Consider the following 21345-nt stretch of genomic DNA (forward strand, 5'->3'; position numbering starts at 1 on the left):
TCAGCGCAATTTTTTTTAACGTGCAAATGCAAAAAGCTCTTATGCAAGACAAAATGTAGACAAAATACATAATATAGATGTTAAACGTTAACATGTTTTTAATGCTATTGTATTCCTTTTTTGTGGGAAAGTTCAAACAAAAATATTGCCAAAGAAAATGTTAAAAAAAAAACGAAAGAAAACTGATAATGTGAAATTCTTTGGCCTTTTTTTTTTCTTTTTAATCATGGGACAAATTCTGAGTGTTTTCACGTCAAATTGTCAACTAACAGCAATTTTAGCATTGTTGCACAAAGAATGATAAAGTCAAGCGTTATGTTGCAGTGCTCTTACGTGGCCACTAGATGCTGAAATTTCCACCAGCGTGGTCACCGACGTCCTACTTGAAGGTTGTATTACAGAGCAACTTCAAGGATGCAACGTGCCATTTTTCTTCTGTCTGACATCGCAGAAGCGCCTAGCCGTGTCGCTCCGCCCACCTAGCGCCCCCTAGTGTGTGTGTGTGTTGCCAGAGGTTTAGGTCAGCATGGCGTGCTCCGTCTCCAGTTTGGTAGTAGAAACACGTGTGCTCCTCTTCCTCGCGGGCTTTCATAGCTCTGTGTTGTCTTTTTAATGTTCATGGCTACTTACCACAAATACCATATGTGGTATGAAAAAAAAAATCATCAAAAGAAAACTGTAGCCTGCTTCGACAAAATCTTAACGCTTACTCTGATTTGCTTCTGTCGTATGCTGTAATAGTTTATTTAAGATTTTAGTGAGGAAAACAATGTATGCATTTAAACTAAATTATGGGAATTAAAATTACAAAGAACATATTTGTCACTGGCTTGTGTCTTTTTTCCTTCAACGTGTGAATATATCAAACAATATCATGATTACAACGAGGAATAATCATTTCAAATGTTTAGCAATTTTTTTTATTTCATTCAGTAGGGTTGCAACGATTCATGGATTCATTCGAGTAGAAGAATGTCCGCCCTGAGATGGGTAGGTTGTGAGTTCAAACCCTGGCCGAGTCACACCAAAGACTATAAAAATGGAAGCCATTACCTCCCTGCTTGGCACTCAGCCTCAAGGGTTGGAATTGGGGGTTAAATCACCAAAAATGATTCCTGGGCGCGGCCACCGTTGCTGCCCACTGCTCCCCTCACCTCCCAGGGGGTAAACAAGGGAATGGGTCAAATGCAGAGGACAACATTTCACCACACCTAGTGTGTGTGTGTGACAATCATTGGTACTTTAACTAACTTAACTTAAATGATAAAATCCGGATTGTGAGAGAGAAAGTAAAACAAATATAATATTAATACATATATATATATATATATATATATATATACAGTATATATATATATATATATAGATATGTATATCTATATATATACACATCTATATATATACCGTACATCTATACATCTATACACATCTATATATATATATATATATATAAATATATATACATATAGATATGTATATCTATATATATACACATCTATATACAGGTAAAAGCCAGTAAATTAGAATATTTTGAAAAACTTGATTTATTTCAGTAATTGCATTCAAAAGGTGTAACTTGTACATTATATTTATTCATTGCACACAGACTGATGCATTCAAATGTTTATTTCATTTAATTTTGATGATTTGAAGTGGCAACAAATGAAAATCCAAAATTCCGTGTGTCACAAAATTAGAATATTACTTAAGGCTAATACAAAAAAGGGATTTTTAGAAATGTTGGCCAACTGAAAAGTATGAAAATGAAAAATATGAGCATGTACAATACTCAATACTTGGTTGGAGCTCCTTTTGCCTCAATTACTGCGTTAATGCGGCGTGGCATGGAGTCGATGAGTTTCTGACACTGCTCAGGTGTTATGAGAGCCCAGGTTGCTCTGATAGTGGCCTTCAACTCTTCTGCGTTTTTGGGTCTGGCATTCTGCATCTTCCTTTTCACAATACCCCACAGATTTTCTATGGGGCTAAGGTCAGGGGAGTTGGCGGGCCAATTTAGAACAGAAATACCATGGTCCGTAAACCAGGCACGGGTAGATTTTGCGCTGTGTGCAGGCGCCAAGTCCTGTTGGAACTTGAAATCTCCATCTCCATAGAGCAGGTCAGCAGCAGGAAGCATGAAGTGCTCTAAAACTTGCTGGTAGACGGCTGCGTTGACCCTGGATCTCAGGAAACAGAGTGGACCGACACCAGCAGATGACATGGCACCCCAAACCATCACTGATGGTGGAAACTTTACACTAGACTTCAGGCAACGTGGATCCTGTGCCTCTCCTGTCTTCCTCCAGACTCTGGGACCTCGATTTCCAAAGGAAATGCAAAATTTGCTTTCGTCAGAAAACATGACTTTGGACCACTCAGCAGCAGTCCAGCTGGTGTCGGTCCACCTTTGGAAATCGAGGTCCCAGAGTCTGGAGGAAGACAGGAGAGGCACAGGATCCACGTTGCCTGAAGTCTAGTGTAAAGTTTCCACCATCAGTGATGGTTTGGGGTGCCATGTCATCTGCTGGTGTCGGTCCACTCTGTTTCCTGAGATCCAAGGTCAACGCAGCCGTCTACCAGCAAGTTTTAGAGCACTTCATGCTTCCTGCTGCTGACCTGCTCTATGGAGATGGAGATTTCAAGTTCCAACAGGACTTGGCGCCTGCACACAGCGCAAAATCTACCCGTGCCTGGTTTACGGACCATGGTATTTCTGTTCTAAATTGGCCCGCCAACTCCCCTGACCTTAGCCCCATAGAAAATCTGTGGGGTATTGTGAAAAGGAAGATGCAGAATGCCAGACCCAAAAACTCAGAAGAGTTGAAGGCTACTATCAGAGCAACCTGGGCTCTCATAACACCTGAGCAGTGCCAGAAACTCATCGACTCCATGCCACGCCGCATTAACGCAGTAATTGAGGCAAAAGGAGCTCCAACCAAGTATTGAGTATTGTACATGCTCATATTTTTCATTTTCATACTTTTCAGTTGGCCAACATTTCTAAAAATCTCTTTTTTGTATTAGCCTTAAGTAATATTCTAATTTTGTGACACACGGAATTTTGGATTTCATTTGTTGCCACTTCAAATCATCAAAATTAAATGAAATAAACATTTGAATGCATCAGTCTGTGTGCAATGAATAAATATAATGTACAAGTTACACCTTTTGAATGCAATTACTGAAATAAATCAAGTTTTTCAAAACATTCTAATTTACTGGCTTTTACCTGTATACTGTGGTACCTGGTTCTCACCAAGACACAGGATTGGTTTTGCAGCAAGCCGAAAAGGGCATTTATTGTACAAGTCTTTTTAGGAAGGGCGGGGTGTGGAATTAGCAAACTTAAAGCGTCCATTAATAAACATAAATATCTCCCATCTGGGGCTCTCAGTCCTTCACACAGCACACTTCTTTAAAGGTCAAAGGTCATTGCCTATCAAACAAGAGAAAACATAATATCAGAAAACATTTCCCTAATAATGTCATTAATGGGGAAATAGTGGATGTCTCACTTACCGCCTGATGCACCTGCCTTGACACAGAGGAGAGCCAGACCTGAATGAGGCAGAGTTAAGAACAGTTTGTAGCTGGGCCCCACCTGGCCGCACAGCTGGTGGCTAGTGATGGGTCCGGCAACACCGATGCATCGGCGCATGCGTCGAGCTCATAGAGCGAAACCCTGTGTCGGTGCGCGTACCGCTTTTAGAAAGTCACGTGACCGATCATGAGCTGTTTTGGTCACGTGACCGATACGCGAACTGTGTCGCACTGACGCCTCTTCTGTGCCCTGTGAAAGGGTCTTTTCTACAGCCGGAGAAATAATAACTAAGAAGAGAAAGCGTCTAAAATTGAATACGTTGGAAAAACTGTTTTTAAAAAAAAATAAAAATGTGTAAAAAAAAAAAAAAAAAATTCCAGGTCCACAAGCATCCTCATTCACAACACGTTCTCTTAGATTTCCATGTTCTGATACATGTTCACATTATTTATTGACTGTATCTAAAAAAGACAAAAAATATATTTTTATTTAAATGAAGTTATGAAATAATCCTAAATGAAATACAATGACTTGGTTTATATTATTGTATATACTAGGTCAGTGGTTCTCAACCTTTTTTCAGCAATGTACCCCCTGTGAATTTTTTTTAAATTCAAGTACCCCCTAATCAGAGCAAAGCATTTTTGGTTGAAAAAAAAAAAAAAAGATAAAGAAGTAAAATACAGCACTATGTCATCAGTTTCTGATTTATTAAATTGTATAACAGTGCAAAATATTGCTCATTTGTAGTGGTCTTTCTTGAACTATTTGTAAAAAAAGATATAAAAATAACTAAAAACTTGTTGAAAAATAAACAAGTGATTCAATTATAAATAAAGATTTCTACACATAGAAGTAATCATCAACTTAAAGTGCCCTCTTTGGGGATTGTATTAGAGCTCCATCTGGATTCATGCACTTAATTCTAAACATTTCTTCACAAAAAAAAAAATCTTTAACATCAATATTTATGGAACATGTCCACAAACAATCTAGCTGTCAACACTGAATATTGCATTGTTGCATTTCTTTTCACAGTTCTTTTTGACAGACATTTTAGTGACAAACCTGAGCTTGTGCTTCACTGAGTTTATGAACTTACATTCATATTTTGTTTAAGTATTATTCAATAAATATATTTATAAATGATTTTTGAATTGTTGCTATTTTTAGAATATTTTAAAAAAATCTCACGTACCCCTTGGCATACCTTCAAGTACCCCCAGGGGTACACGTACCCCCATTTGAGAACCACTGTACTAGGTCATAAAATCAGTGTCAGTTGAGTCGGTCCATAGGTTGCCTGTAGGGATTTTTAATGTCCAGCAGATGTCAGTATTTAGTAGTGATGGGTCCGGCAACACCGATGCATCGGCGCATGCGTCGAGCTCATAGAGCAAAACCCTGTGTCGGTGCGCGTACCGCTTTTAGAAAGTCACGTGACCGATCATGAGCTGTTTTGGTCACGTGACCGATACGCGAACTGCGTCGCACTGACGCCTCCTCTGTGCCCTGTGAAAGGGTCTTTTCTACAGCCGGAGAAATAACTAAGAAGAGAAAGCGTCTAAAATTGAATACGTTGGAAAAACTGTTTTTTTTTAAAATAAAAATGTGTAAAAAATAAATAAATAATAATTTCCAGGTCCACAAGCATCCTCATTCACAACACGTTCTCTTAGATTTCCATGTTATGATACATGTTCACATTATTTATTGACTGTATCTAAAAAAGACAAAAAATATATTTTTATTTAAATGAAGTTATGAAATAATCCTAAATGAAATACAATGACTTGGTTTATATTATTGTATATACTAGGTCAGTGGTTCTCAACCTTTTTTCAGCAATGTACCCCCTGTGATTTTTTTTTTTAATTCAAGTACCCCCTAATCAGAGCAAAGCATTTTTGGTTGAAAAAAAAAGACAAAGAAGTAAAATACAGCACTATGTCATCAGTTTCTGATTTATTAAATTGTATAACAGTGCAAAATATTGCTCATTTGTAGTGGTCTTTCTTGAACTATTTGGAAAAAAGATATACAAATAACTAAAAACTTGTTGAAAAATAAACAAGTGATTCAATTATAAATAAAGATTTATACACATAGAAGTAATCATCAACTTAAAGTGCCCTCTTTGGGGATTGTATTAGAGATCCATCTGGATTCATGAACTTAATTCTAAACATTTCTTCACACACAAAAAAAAAATCTTTAACATCAATATTTATGGAACATGTCCACAAAAAATCTAGCTGTCAACACTGAATATTGCATTGTTGCATTTCTTTTCACAGTTCTTTTTGACAGATATTTTAGTGACAAACCTGAGCTTGTGCTTCACTGAGTTTATGAACTTACTAAACTTTATTTTGTTGAAGTATTATTCAATAAATATATTTATAAAGGATTTTTGAATTTTTGCTATTTTTAGAATATTCAAAAAAAATCTCACGTACCCCTTGGCATACCTTCAAGTACCCCCGGGGGTACGCGTACCCCCATTTGAGAACCACTGTACTAGGTCATAAAATCAGTGTCAGTTGAGTCGGTCCATAGGTTGCCTGTAGGGATTTTTAATGTCCAGCAGATGTCAGTATTTAGTGACACAGTATCAACACAGTATCAATACAGTTTTGCAATGTGTCGAAACGCTTCATGACGCCTCATGAACCCATCACTACTGGTGGCACTTCAGGCTGATTGAGCAGGTACAGGGGAATGTACCGCCCCTCGATGATGTGGCCAAAGCTGGGGCGTTGTCCTCTGTGTTCCACTCTGCCTCCATGCCCTGGCTCCTCCCCTGTGAGGTGCCTACCTGTCAGGCGGTGCCTGAGTGAGACTCCACAATACACACATATATATATATATCTACATACACACATACATATATATATCCATCCATCCAAGTCCGGGTTGTGGGGACAGCAGTCTAAGCAGAGATGCCCAGACTTCCCTGTCCCCGGCCACCTCCTCTAGTTCTACAGGGGGGATACAAGGCGTTCCCAGTCCAGCTGTGAGACATAGTCCCTCCAATGTGTCCTCGGTCTTCCCCGAGGTTTCCTCCCAGCTGGACATGCCCGAAGGAGGTGTAGTAGATGCCCGAGCCATCTCAGCTGGTTCCTCTAGACGTGAAGACGCAGCGACTCTTTTCTGAGTCTCTCCTGGATGACCGAGCTCCTCTCCCTATTTCTGAGGGGATCCCAGACATCCTGCGGAGGAAACTAATTTCTGCCACTTGTATGTGAGGATAGGAACTTAGATATACATATACATACATACTGTACATACCGGTACATACATACATATGTATACATACAGTATATACTGTATATATATATATATATATATATATACACACATACATACATATATATATATATATATGTATATATATATATATATATATATATATATATATATATATATATATATATATATATATATATATATATATATATATATGTATATATATATATATATATATATATATATATATATATATATATATATATATATATATATACATATACATATATATATATATGTGTATGTGTAACAGGGTCAATTATGTCTTGTAAATAATGTATTTTATAATGTTTTATTATTGTTATAATTACACAAAATGTGTAAATTACATGTAAATACCTGAATGTTGTTTGATGTTTTGTCAATGTGGAACCATTGTCTCGTTGTCCTTCCTACTGCAATAATTACTGTGACACCTGTCTTTTTATATGCGTTGGACACGCCTTCCAACTTCCCTTTTGTCTACGATAACGGGAGAGGTAGGCGTCTATGGGATGACAGAAATTGTATTGTCTTGTTAAGAACTTAAGTTCACTTTCTTGTTCTGTATTATATTTGTGTAGGGACTCGACGGTGGCAAAAAGTTATTGACAACAATTGTATTCTGTGTATTATCAGGTATGTTTATTTCACTGTTGTACGTAACGCCCTTTTGTCTACGATAGCGGGAGAGGGACTCGACGATGGCAAAAAGTTATTGACAACAATTGTATTCTGTGTATTATCAGTAAAGTGCATCTGAGCAGCAACCCATGGTGTCGGTCGTGTTCCATAAAATCCACACAACGCAGAGGAAAAGACCACCGGTTACACTTGGTGCCGTGACCCGGATGCGATGAGGACGTAGGTAAAATTTGGACTTCTTATAATCTGAATCCATCCTTATTGAAGGCTTCACCGAACAACGCCAAAATGACCGAGCAGATGACAGTGAGGGGGACCCTTAAGGGGCACAGTGGAAGGGTCACGCAGATCGCCACGACGCCTCAATATCCTGAAATGCCTGAAAAGGTTGGTACAGTCAAGCTAAGACAATCTGTCACTCTTGCACCTCAGGGAGAGTCTCTAGTATGGGGGAAGCTGCCCAGCAGTGCTCCTGTGTCACCTGGGAGCACTGTCATTGTGGAGCCCACCTCTTCCCGTTCAACCCCTAGAGACATCATTGTTGGCTGGGTCGTGACACCCATGTGCGGTGATCGTTGAATCCCAATGAAGATCCTGAACACAACAAAGAGACCTGTGACACTGCGCCGTAACGCTAAGGTAGCAGATGTTTTTCCTGGTATTGCAATGGAAGACCTTCCTTTGTCACAGAGTGTGTGTATGCAGCAGACCTGTGAGGGAAGTGACCCAGCCTCCAAGTCAGGTACCACCTCTAATCCCCTTCAGAAGCTTAAAGACTGCGGATTGGCGGATGTTGATCTTGAAGGCTGTGAAGTATCAGAGGATTGGAAACAGCGACTGGCTGAACTGGTCCTCACCTACGAAGATGTATTTTCTAAAGACAAGCTGGACTGTGGCGAAGCAAAGGATTTTGTACACCGAATCCACCTCACTGATGATCGCCCTTTTAGACTCCCCTATCGCCGTGTCCCTCCAGCTCACTATCATAAACTGAGAGAGGTGCTGTCTGAGATGGAGTTTAAAGGAATCATCAGCAAGTCAGTCAGTGAGTATGCCTTACCCATTGTTCTCGTCTGGAAGAAGTCAGGGGAGTTGAGGATCTGCACGGACTTCCGCTGGCTTAACGCCAAGACCGTGAAGGATGCACACCCGCTACCCCACCAGGCTGACTGTCTTTCCGCCCTTGGTGGAAATGCCTTTTTCAGTACCATGGATCTCACATCAGGGTTTTACAACGTCCCCTTCCATGAGTTTGACAGGCGGTATACGGCCTTCACAACACCCTTAGGCCTATACGAGTACAACAGACTGCCCCAGGGCTTGTGCAACAGCCCCGCATCCTTTATGCGGATGGTGATCAGCATCTTTGGGGACTTGAACTTCTCCAGCCTCCTCTGCTATTTGGATGACCTGCTCGTGTTTGCTCCATCCGAAGAGGAAGCCCTGAAGCGGCTGGAGAGTGTCTTCCTGCGTCTCAGAGCCAACAACCTGAAACTGGCGCAGAGGAAGTGCTACTTCTTGCGTAGGACCGTGATGTTTCTGGGTCATGTAGTGAACAGCGGTGGAGTCGCAGTCAACCAGGAGAAAGTCAAAGTCATCTCAGCTTTTGAAAAAAAGGATCTTATGGAGGATGACGGCTGCACCCCATCACAGCGGAAAGTCAGGTCCTTCCTTGGCATGGTGCTGTACTACCAGCATTTCATCCCTGGCTGTTCTTCTCTTGCAAAGCCACTTTACACCTTGACTGCAGGACAGAAAAGGAGTGCCAAGGGCTCCTTTGGGCGGAGAAGAGCAGGCACCTTCAGAAAACTGACTCCTCAGGACTGGACTTCTGCCTGTGAGAAGGCGTTTGAGGATCTGAAGAGTGCACTTCTTAATAGTGTGGTGCTGGCACACCCAGACTTTGAAAGGCCCTCCATCCTCTGCACCGATGCATCCCTTGATAGTCTGGGTGCAGTCCTGTCCCAGGTCCATGATGGCGAAGAACGAGCGAAACCCATTGCTTTTGCAAGCAAACTCTCAGCCGCAGCTAAATCAACTACCCTGCTCACAGACTGAAGTTCTTAGCCCTTAAATGGGCAGTTTGTGATAAATTCAGCCACTGGCTCAAGGGTCACAGGTTTATTGTCTGGTCGGATAACAACCCCCTCACTCACATCCTGACTAAACCAAAACTAGATTCCTGTGAGCAGTGGTGGGTCTCCAAGTTGGCTCCATATAATTTTGAGGTTAAGCACATCCCTGGCAGGCAGAATGTGGTGGCAGATGCACTCAGTAGAGACCCATTTGTGACTCCTTTGAGGGAGCGGCTGCTGGGTGAGCCCTATGCTAAGCTGCTGAATCGGGTCTGTGATGTCAGTGATGGATGTGTGCAGGATGCCTTCCGCTTCACTTGCCAGCCACAATCACTGAGGTGTCATCCTCACATTGACACCATTGAAAGTTCAATGTCCGAAGATGTCTCTTCAATCCTTTCTTCTTTGGATGAATGGGACAGTGCTCCTCGACAGCTGACCACCTCACAACATTGGAACCTCCTGACCAAGACACTTTGCCTTCCCTATAACTTGCTGACCTTCAGTCTCACCAACAATGAGACCCAGTCATCTTAAGAGCTACTTATTATGTTGACAGAAAACGCAGGCCCTCCAGACGCGAACGTTGTAATGAAAATTAGCCAACTCTGAGAGTCTTGAAACAGTGGGATAGGCTGATACTTCTGGATGGCATCCTCTATAGCAGGGGTGTCAAACTCAAATACAGAGTGGGCCAATTTTTAAAACTGAACAAAGCCGCAGGCCAAGGTTGAACAAATTAACCTTTTAATAGGGACCAGAACAAGTTTTGCATTGAATATTGAACAAGCAAGGCTTGTATAACTTTATAGTGACAGGCAAAATCGAGTTTCAAATAATAATAATAATAATTAAAAAATATCAATGGCATATCAGATACAATTTGAATAACATTTTAATGCCTCTTTTCTATTTGCAGCCTTCTGAGGTAAATATCAACATTAACTTTTTCCACAGGCTAATAAATTAGAAAATAAAATAACAATGAATAAAACAACCATTCAGGACTTTAAACTGCTCAGTTTGCAACACACTGATCTAATTCTGATTTTGATTCTGATTCTGATTCTGATTCTAATCTGATGTGCCCAAGCCAGATACCTGCCATCTTTTCTTGGAATGCTAGTTCATTAATGTTGGGGCTCAGGCTTTGAGCTGAGGCATCTTTCATTATCGAACGAAGTTGTTCATCAGTCATTATATCTCGTCCACCCGAACCACAGTCTAGGGGGCGTGCCTTAAAGGCACTGCGTTTATTGTCCTCCACGAGCTGTCGTCACGTCTGCTTTTCATCCATTCCAACAACGTGCCGGCCCGATCATAAAATACCCCCCCCCCCCCCCCCCGTGCGTTGATTGAGGCGGGCGGGATTGGGGGGGCGGGGTTTGGTGGTAGCGGGGGTGTATATTGCAAGAGTTAGGGCTGCATGGGATTCTGGGTATTTGTTTTGTTGTGTTTATGTTGTGTTACTGTGCGGATGTTCTCCCAAAATGTGTTTGTCATTCTTGTTTGGTGTGGTTTCACAGTGTGGCGCATATTTCTAACAGTGTTAATGTTATTTGTACAGGCACCGTCAGTGTAACCTGTATCGCTGTTGGCCAAGTATGCTTTGCATTCACGTGTGTGTGCGTGCTGAAGCCGCACTTATTATGTGACTGGGCCAGCATTTGCTGGACTGGGTGAAAAGCGGACGTGACGCGTTTTGGGAGGGGCACTGAAATTTGAGAGTCTCCTGGGAGGGTTGGCAAGTATGAGAATTAGCGGTGAATGCGGTGCTACCGCGGCACCGCCGCTGAATATAATCGGCGGGCCAGCTCTAGTGTTAATTTGATATCGCCTCAAGGGCCAAGTGAAATTACACGGTGGGCCAAATTTGGCCCGCGGGCCAGAGTTTGACACCCATGCTCTATAGAATCACAAAGGACCCTTTGACCAAGAAGAAGAGGTACCAGTTTTTTGTGCCAGAGTCCTTGAAGGAAGTCTGGCGTTCATGACCAAGCTGGTCATCAAGGTCAGCCCCGCACTCTTGCTCTAGCTCGCCACCGCTTTTTCTGGTATGACATGGAGAAAGATGTCCGCAATTACGTGAAACAGTGTCGCAGGTGTGTCCTTAGCAAGACCCCCGAGCCTTCAGCAAGGGCCTCGCTACAAAGCATCAAGACCTCTGCTCCCCTCGAGCTTGTGTGTGTTTACTTTTGGACAGCTGAAGACAGCCACAACAAATCTGTGGATGTTCTTGTAGTCACTGATCACTTTACGAAATTGGCACATGCTTTTCCTTGTCAGGACCAGACTGCAAAGAGGGTTGCTAGGAAATTATGGGACAACTTCTTCTGCATTTACGGCTTCCCCCAGCGCCTTCATTCAGACCAGGGTGCAAATTTTGAAAGTGAACTGATTGCTGAACTTTTGATGTTGTCAGGAGTTGACAAGTCTCACACTTCCCCCTACCATCCAATGGGAAACGGTGGGACGGAGCGGTTTAACCGCACCTTGGGCAACATGTTGAGATCATTGCCCCCTCGCTCCAAACAGAAATGGCCCCAAATGATCCAGACAATGACTTTTGTGTATAATTGCACTGTGCATGAGACGACTGGGTTTGCGCCTTTTTATTTGATGTTTGGGAGACCCCCGAGATTGCCGGTAGATCTCTTCTTTAAGAATGTGTTTTGGGATGAGACTGTGTGTGACTATAACATATATGTAAAGTCCCTTTTAGAGGACCTGCATTATGCCTTGACGCTTGCCCAGAAGAACTGCTCTGCTTAGCAGAAGCATCAGAGCAACCAGTACAACAGAAAGGTCAAAGGTCAGCCTCTTTCACTTGGTGACCAGGTGCTGTTGGAAAACAAAGGTGTCAAAGGGAAGCGTAAGCTTTCTGACAAGTGGTTGCCTGTTATACACACTGTGGTGGCCTCAAAACCCGACATGCACATCTACCGGATCAAGGATCCAGAGGGGAATGAACGGGTTGTTCACCGTAACCTGTTGCTCCAGGTCAACTTCCTGCCGTTAGACGGAGCTTTGGATGATGAGGCTGGACCCGTGGTCATGCCTGCCACTGCAGTATTTGATGGGTGTGAGTCAGAGGTGTCGGATACGGCAGCTGCAACTGTTGGGACATCCCATGCTGGTTCCCTCTTGAGTGCTGATGCTTGTGATGATGGCCGTACTGCCTCATGGGTCCATGAGCAGTCTTCCTTTGATGAGCCTCAGTGTTCAGAGTCCGCTGAAGTAGTCTCCCCTACAGACAGTGGCCATATTGTTGCTCTGGATCCCCCGATAGCTCTCCCTGCTCCCTCACTGCAATTAGTCCCAGTTGGTCCACCTCAAGCATCTGGTGCTGAGAACCAATTCGCCTCACGGTTTGGCAGAGTCATTAAACCTGTTTACCGTTTAATAGAGTCCATGGTTCAACTTGAGTCCATATTAGGGGTCGAGCCAGGCTCCCATACTGTTATTAATGTGTGAGATATGACCAGAAAGCTGTTTTGTGATGCTCTCTGTGTGGACTCGATGTTATGAAAAACTAATTTTTTCCCTACTCACCCACAATGTTTGGCCTGTGTATGTGTGGTGTAAGGCACCTCACCTTGTCTATAGAGTACTGTGAGTTCTTGCTAGGCGCCAAACAAGCCTCTTGTTCTTTTATCCTTTAAATAGGAAGCGTATATTGCTGTTTAATTCAAATTTGTGATTTTCATGGCCATTGTGTTTACACATGCGTACTGTTCTTGCAAACAAGACTTTTGTGTAATTCTTGGGGGGTGAGTATAACAGGGTCAATTATGTCTTGTAAATAATGTATTTTATAGAGTTTTATTATTGTTATAATTCCACAAAATGTGTAAGTTACATGTAAATACCTGAATATTGTTCGATGTTTTGTCAATGTGGAACCATTGTCTCGTTGTCCCTCCTACTGCAATAATTACTGTGACACCTGTCTTTTTTTTTTGCGTTGGATACGCCTTCCAACTTCCCTTTTGTCTACTATAACGGGAGAGGTACACTCTTAAAACGAATGTGTTGGAAATCAACAGGTTTTCTGTAATGATGATTTCAACAAATGTTGTGTTAAAGGCCTACTGAAATGCGATTTTCTTATTTAAACGGGGATAGCAGGTCCATTCTATGTGTCATACTTGATCATTTCGCGATATTGCCATATTTTTGCTGAAAGGATTTAGTAGAGAACATCGACGATAAAGTTCGCAACTTTTGGTCGCTGATAAAAAAGCCTTGCCTGTACCAGACGTAGCAGACTATATGCGCGTGACGTCACAGGTTGTGGAGCTCCTCACATCTGCACATTGTTTACAATCATGGCCACCAGCAGCGAAAGCGATTCGGACCAAGAAAGTGATGATTTCCCCATTAATTTGAGCGAGGATGAAAGATTCGTGGATGAGGAAAGTGAGAGTGAAGGACTAAAGGGCAGTGGGAGCGATTCAGATAGGGAAGATGCTGTGAGAGGCGGGTGGGACCTGATATTCAGCTGGGAATGACTAAAACAGTAAATAAACACAAGACATATATATACTCTATTAGCCACAACACAACCAGGCTTATATTTAATATGCCACAAATTAATCCCGCATAACAAACACCTCCCCCCTCCCGTCCATATAACCCGCCAATACAACTCCAACACCTGCACAACACACTCAATCCCACAGCCCAAAGTACCGTTCACCTCCCCAAAGTTCATACAGCACATATATTTCCCCAAAGTCCCCAAAGTTACGTACGTGACATGCACATAGCGGCACGCACGTACGGGCAAGTGATCAAATGTTTGGAAGCCGCAGCTGCATGCGTACTCACGGTACCGCGTCTGCGCATCCAACTCAAAGTCCTCCTGGTAAGAGTCTCTGTTGTCCCAGTTCTCCACAGGCCAATGGTAAAGCTTGACTGTCATCTTTCGGGAATGTAAACAATGAAACACCGGCTGTGTTTTCCGGCATAACAGTCAGGGGGTGCATTTTACGGCGGGGGTGCGTTATCCGGCACAACACCTGCCGCAATACACCGCTTCCCACCTACAGCTTTCTTCTTTGCTGTCTCCATTGTTCATTGAACAAATTGCAAAAGATTCACCAACACAGATGTCCAGAATACTGTGGAATTTTGCGATGAAAACAGACGACTTAATAGCTGGCCACCATGCCGTCCCAAAATGTCCTCTACAATCCGAGACGTTTTCAGCAGGATATTTCGCGCGAAATATAAAATTTGCACTTTAGTAAGCTAACCCGGCCGTATTCGCATGTGTTGCAATGTTAAGATTTCATCATTGATATATAAACTATCAGACTGCGTGGTCGGTAGTAGTGGGTTTCAGTAGGCCTTTAAGTCACAGGATTTTCCTGAGGGGAAAGTTACACAGACATTCTACACAACGTTGTGTCATGAGCTTTGACCAATCAGCTGGGTTGCCATAGAGTTTGAGAAAAAAAAAGAAAGAAAAAAAAAACGTCCCGCTTTTTCGTTGATCTACGTGGCCATCACCGGACCTTTGCGACAGTATCCGTCCACATTTCTTAATGAAGGTAAGCATATTCCAGTGTATTTGCACATTTTTGTATCCCAAAGGGTGTAATAGTGGTAGTTTTGCTGGGAATGTGTGACTGTAACCTACTGACAAGATGTAAAGTTTTGCATGTGCAAATGAACTGCTGACAAACAGCTAGCTCTACTAAACCTCGATTATTATTATTTTTTTAGGGCTCTTTCAAATAGTAGCCTGGTTATGCTGTGTGTACATAATGTTGGTTAATGGCTAAATTAATTTTGGCTTTTTATTTTGCAGGTTTGTTTTCACAAGTTAGCTAACATTACTAAGGTAAGGCTTGATAGTAAGAAAGTATCCACAGTATCAATTAAACTGTTTGACAAAACTGCACTGGTTGACTTTAAAACTATTCATGGTTTCTTTTGAGTATGTTATCATTTAAATTTTTCATTCCCTTCTTTAAGTTTTGAATCTGTCCATATGTTGCATAGGCATTAAAGGCCATTTCCAGTCATAGTCAATGTTGTCTCAGAAATCAAGTCACCTATGATCAGTTAATCTCATGACATGCAAACATATTTGCACTGGACTAATAATAGTTCATAGTGGTTCAAAATGTCTTAAAATGTAGCTTGTTCTAACAATGTGTATTATAATTTCTGTTAGGCTATAATTACATTTTTATTATTTTACACTAAGTCCTTCTGTTGTCAAACTGGTGTTGTATTGAATTTGTTGAATTTGTGTTAAATTTGATTTGAATAAATACATTGACACTGATGTGAACTGCAATGTTCTAAACATGGGTAAATTACAAATTCTATTCAAGTCCATTCAATCAGATGTTTGTGATGTCAGTTCCACTGCTGTCACCACACAGGAAATGGAAGTACAGCAGGTATGTTTGTTCATTTGTTCATGTCTGTTCATTTAAGGAAGGTCACTACACATAATATTCTGTTTAGTGAGCCTGTGTGCCTTTTATGTGTAGTATTATTATCCCAGTGCTTAGATTAAGTGGTAATATCTCTACACTGGTTCAAATAAGCTACTGTATATATGGACTGTTCCTTCAGATTTCAACAGCAGCCAGTGATCTTGATCCTGAGAGTGTGAAAACTCAGCTCCAACAAAAAGATCCCAGGGTTTTTACATTCTACGAGGAGAATGGGACCCTTACAGAAAAATGGAGAAGGGTACTGGTAACAACTGCCGTCAGTTTCCTTGTTGAAAAAATGGGATTGTAAGTAGACATTTGTCACTTTTATTTTGAACTACAGGAGGTCTAATGTTATGCCCAATGTTAATGTGTCCTTTTTCTTCTTCATTATGTTTTTCCTCAGTTATCCAGTAAGTGCGGACAAAAAACTCCTCGCCAGAACCATTGTGACACTTTACCCATCACTTAACAACAAAATGGAGGACGAAAATGAAGGATATGTAAGGGAATGATGTTAAGAGTGTGAAACACACATTACGTCGATTGATTCTGATAGTAGCTCATTAGATCACTTTTTTATTTGCATTGTACTTGTATTCTGTGTTGTAAAGGAACACTTCTATTATCCAACATGCCACACTGGCTTTCTGGAAGATAAACTGAGGAATATCTGCCGAAAACTAAGGGATGATCGGCGCCGTTATTGCAGAAGGAGTGGCTCATCTGAAGTCACTGTTCGACTTGAAGAAGTTACAGAAAGTGATGAGTCTGTCCAAGAATGGATAACTGTGATCAAAAGGATGAAGCCTTGTCCTGAGAACCTTTCTTCGCTCAAGATGGGTATGGACAAAACCTACTTCCACCGAAGATACTGGATATCTAATCAGTCACCTACTCTGGCAGAGATTGTTGAGAACTACCCTTATTTCATTGATATGCCATATCTGGTAAGTCAGTCAATTTAATCACCACCTGCACTCTCAAATGGATTTGCATACAACCTTATCTAATCACCCTTGTGTTGTCCTGTTGATAAAACTTAACAGATCGACAGAGAGTTTGAGAAGATGTTTCCAAACAAGACTGACATCTTTCTACGCAAATGGGACGCAACCATGGTCCCAAAGTTGTTGAAGCTGGCTGCTCTTGAAGGAAAAGATGAACCACCAGAAGCTGAGAGTGCTGGTAATGTTTAGTTTATTTATGGAGGATTATCATGCCTTTTTGTGTTATCTTCGGTGCATAGAAGACTCCCCAAGTTGACACACATTTAACCTTACAGTCTCACATGTCAGTAATACAAACTGTGTATATTTTTCTATTTCTACAGAATCAAAGTGCTATAGAGCAGTGGTTCTCAAATGGGGGTACATGTACCCCTGGGGGTACTTGAAGGTATGTCAAGGGGTACGTGAGATTTTTTTTAAATGTCTGTCGAAAAGAAATGCAACAATGCAATATTCAGTGTTGACAGCTAGATTTTTTGTGGACATGTTCCATAAATATTGATGTTAAAGATTTTTTTTTGTGAAGAAATGTTTAGAATTAAGTTCATGAATCCAGATGGATCTCTATTACAATCTCCAAAGAGGGCACTTTAAGTTGATGATTACTTCTATGTGTAGAATCTTTATTTATAATTGAATCACTTGTTTATTCATCAAAACGTTTTTAGTTATTTTTATATATTTTTTTCCAAAAAGTTCAAGAAAGACCACAGCAAATGAGCAATATTTTGCACTGTTATACAATTTAATAAATCAGAAAGTGATGACATAGTGCTGTATTTTACTTTTGTATCTCTTTTTTTTCAACCAAAAATGCTTTGCTCTGATTAGGGGGTACTTGAATTAAAAAAAATGTTCACAGGGGGTACATCACTGAAAAAAGTTTGAGAACCACTGCTATAGTGCACTGAAGATGCTCACACATTATCTGCCCCCTACTGTGTCAGGAAGATCTAAGCGATGGACAAAATGCAGCATCAAATCAGCTCTGTCCTACATGTTGGACATTAAACAAGTAAGAATATCTTAATTTGTGATAAGAATATAAACCAAGTGAGATATCTTAATAAGTAAATTATTCATCATAACTTGTAAAGATCATCTGAGTGCATGGTGTAATAAAATGTGTTGCATACACTGTGTGTTTTAGCCAGGAACAAGCTTCCATGACCTCCTACAAACCACTGATCCTGCTCCAGTGATGCAACCTCATCTGGTGAGCATTGGACATCGCAGCACAACATCAACACAATATGTCATCGTGGCTGCCAATGACTACGTAGTCATTCCACTCCAGGAAGAGGACCTCACCTGCAGTCTGGACAAACTCTTCAAGTTGTATTGGGTTTGTAACCTTCCCTGTTTGGTAAAGTATGAGTTGTTGATTGAAAAAATGGCAGCCTGTGGACATGATTTAAACATTTTGAGTATGATAAGTGTGGCCAGTTGTGTGTCTTTATTTGGTCATTGCTACAGACCTGGTTGTGTGGTTTCCTTATAATGTGATCTGGACAACAAACATATCTTTGGAGAGACAGTGTATATTGTTCCCTTTTCTGACTGTGATGAGGTATTCATTTTGTTGAGAGTTCTCACTGTTAAGTACTTTGATGACCACCTTCACCCTTATGTGATTAAAAAGACAAAATTATTTTAAGTGATGTACATGAGCTGAGAGATTCTGAATTGCACTTACTAACAAGTTACAGACTTATTTCCCAAATGTTGTGACTTGTGGCAAAAGTGAATGTAAGTAAATGTAATGAATAGAAGGAATTATTTAATTAAATGCCAGTTAACTTTCAATTATGTTGTTTTTTATATAGCATAGCATGCACACACATACACACACACACACACACACACACACACACACACACACACACACACACACACACAAACACGTGTTGCCAATATACACAAAATGTGTTGATTTTGAGTAAGTAACACAAACATTTGTTAATAAAACCTACACATTTACTGTATTAATATAAGTAACAAAGTTAATGTGTTAAAATTAACAAGAATTGAGCTGTCCCCCTCTGGACATGGAGATGTGTAAAAAAACAACACAAATTGTGTTATTTCCAACACATTTGTTTTAAGAGTGTAGGCGTCCATGCGACGACAGAAATTGTATTGTCTTGTTAAGAACTTAAGTTCACTTTCTTGTTCTGTATTATATTTGTGTAGGGACTCGACGATGGCAAAAAGTTATTGACAACAATTGTATTCTGTGTATCATCAGGTATGTTTATTTCATTGTTGTACGTAACGCCCTTTTGTCTACGATAACGGGAGAGGGACTCGACGATGGCAAAAAGTTATTGACAACAATTGTATTCTGTGTATTATCAGTAAAGTGCATCTGAGCAGCAACCCATGGTGTCGGTCGTGTTCCATAAAATCTACACAACCCAGAGGAAAAGACCACCGGTTACATATATATATATATATATATACATATATATATAAATCTCCTGATGATTGAGGGTACCCCCCCTCATGAAACAGGCCTGTAGAGATGAAATAGTCTTGTGATTTTTTCCCCACACATATATATATATATATATATATATATATATATATATATATATATATATATATATATATATATATATATATATATATATATATATATATATATATATATATATATGTATATATAGGGATGATGTTTGATAAATTATCGAGTTCGAGCCTATTATCGAATCTTCTTATCGAACCGATTCCTTATCGATTCTCTTATCGAGTCCAGATAGGTTGTTGTATATGGAAAAAAAACACACAATATTTGGTTTAACAAAAGCTCACTTTTATTATATAAGAAAAAAATAAAATCTAATAAATAAATAAATATTGACTGTTACCCCCCTAAAAAAAATATATATTGACTGTTGTTGCCCAAAGTATATTAAGTGGGATTTTTCAGAAAAAACTAATATATACAGTAACACAAAAACAAACTGTCTCTGTGATCACTATAGGTGTATAAATAATAATATAGTGTTAAATAAAATCAGCTGCTATTGGAACATACTAACTACAGCTATTACTCAGGAAAAGGCTCAACAGGACTCAGCTGGACCTGCAGAACTTGCTGACACGTAGCCTGACCTTGCTGACCAAGGACTGACAGCAGTGTCCGCGTCACCTGCTGTTGAGAGACTGTCTAGACCTAAGAGACATGTTCAGCCACCTAAGAGGCTGATTGCTAAAAACTCTTGTTTTATTCAAGTTGTTTAAACAAAAAACAAAACAAAAAAAAGTGTTGACATAACTGTTTGTTATGATGCTTTGACATTTTTTAACTTTATTTCTTTATTGAAAGAAAATTCTATGAAGAGAAAAGTTGTTTGCAAATGTGGTTACAATGCTAAAAAATGAAAAGTTAAAGCTAAAACAAGAAATACACTTTATTGAGTTAACATTATTTCTTTATAGGGGGAAAGATGTGATGTTCTGAGCTAGGGAATATAACAACTACACTACCCAGCATGTAACGGGAGTGATGAGCATGCGCGGTAGCCCCGAAAAGTGTTGTTGCATGTCGCCACCCGGCAGCTAAGAATGAGGTTATGAGCACGCTGTGAAAGTAAACATCAAGAACTTAGCCAACACGCCTCGTCTGCATTATTTATAATTAGACAGACAACATATATACAGTGTGATTTTGTTTTGTTTACAAGGAAAGAAAAACAAAAGTTAAAAAAGGGAGATGTCATATATGTTGAATTTATATGTATGTACTGCGGCTGCTTTAAGAACGTTGCGACAGCTGCCGTAAAGGAGGTGCGTAGCTCGCCTGGTTGCTATGTTTCCGGTTGGTCGTAAAAGTGTTCGTCATGTGTTTGTACCCTGCTCAAATCTCTCAGTAAAGTTATTCATTGGATTATACCTTTTGTTTTGAACTTTATTACACCTTGGAGCGCTTTTTTAGGTCCATTTTTTTCCTGCTTTCGCTATCTGCGCCTAATGACTGAGCTACGTGACGTAATTTATTGTGATGTCCCACGGAGCGTGGACGTGGAACGTCACTTCGCTGGGGGGGAAGGAGCCTGAGCTACTGCGTGAGGTGGAGAAGTTCCGGCTAGATATAGTCGGACTCACTTCGACGCACAGCAAGGGCTCTGGAACCACTTCTCTTGAGAGAGGCTGGACTCTCTTCCACTCTGGCGTTGCCGGCAGTGAGAGGCGACGGACTGGGGTGGCAATTCTTGTTGCCCCTCGGCTCAAAGCCTGCACGTTGGAGTTCAACCCGGTGGACGAGAGGGTAGCTTCCCTCCGCCTTCGGGTGGGGGGACGGGTCCTGACTGTTGTTTGCGTTTACG

At 40.7% G+C, this 21345-nt stretch overlaps 1 protein-coding gene across 1 annotated transcript; it reads left to right on the forward strand.

The window, feature by feature from the left end:
* Positions 1–16310: 16310 nt before the first annotated feature.
* Positions 16311–20150, forward strand: LOC133620546 (uncharacterized). Its single transcript, XM_072915927.1, has 6 exons — positions 16311–16507; positions 16619–16954; positions 17054–17192; positions 17338–17402; positions 18165–18359; positions 20064–20150. The coding sequence occupies exons 1-6, from the start codon at positions 16361–16363 to the stop codon at positions 20148–20150; spliced, it is 969 nt and encodes a 322-aa protein (XP_072772028.1). The 5' UTR covers positions 16311–16360.
* Positions 20151–21345: the final 1195 nt, after the last annotated feature.

Source organism: Nerophis lumbriciformis, linkage group LG24, assembly GCF_033978685.3.
Source record: "Nerophis lumbriciformis linkage group LG24, RoL_Nlum_v2.1, whole genome shotgun sequence".
Lineage (NCBI taxonomy): Eukaryota > Metazoa > Chordata > Actinopteri > Syngnathiformes > Syngnathidae > Nerophis > Nerophis lumbriciformis.

Excerpts from the sequence above, each read along its gene's own strand:
- LOC133620546 (XM_072915927.1), top strand. The coding sequence starts at position 16,361 with ATGCCCAATGTTAATGTGTCCTTTTTCTTCTTCATTATGTTTTTCCTC. Across the intron at positions 16,508-16,618 it reads AGGACGAAAATGAAGGATAT|GAACACTTCTATTATCCAAC; the intron begins GTAAGGGAATGA and ends TGTGTTGTAAAG. Across the intron at positions 17,403-18,164 it reads ACCCCTGGGGGTACTTGAAG|CCAGGAACAAGCTTCCATGA; the intron begins GTATGTCAAGGG and ends TGTGTGTTTTAG.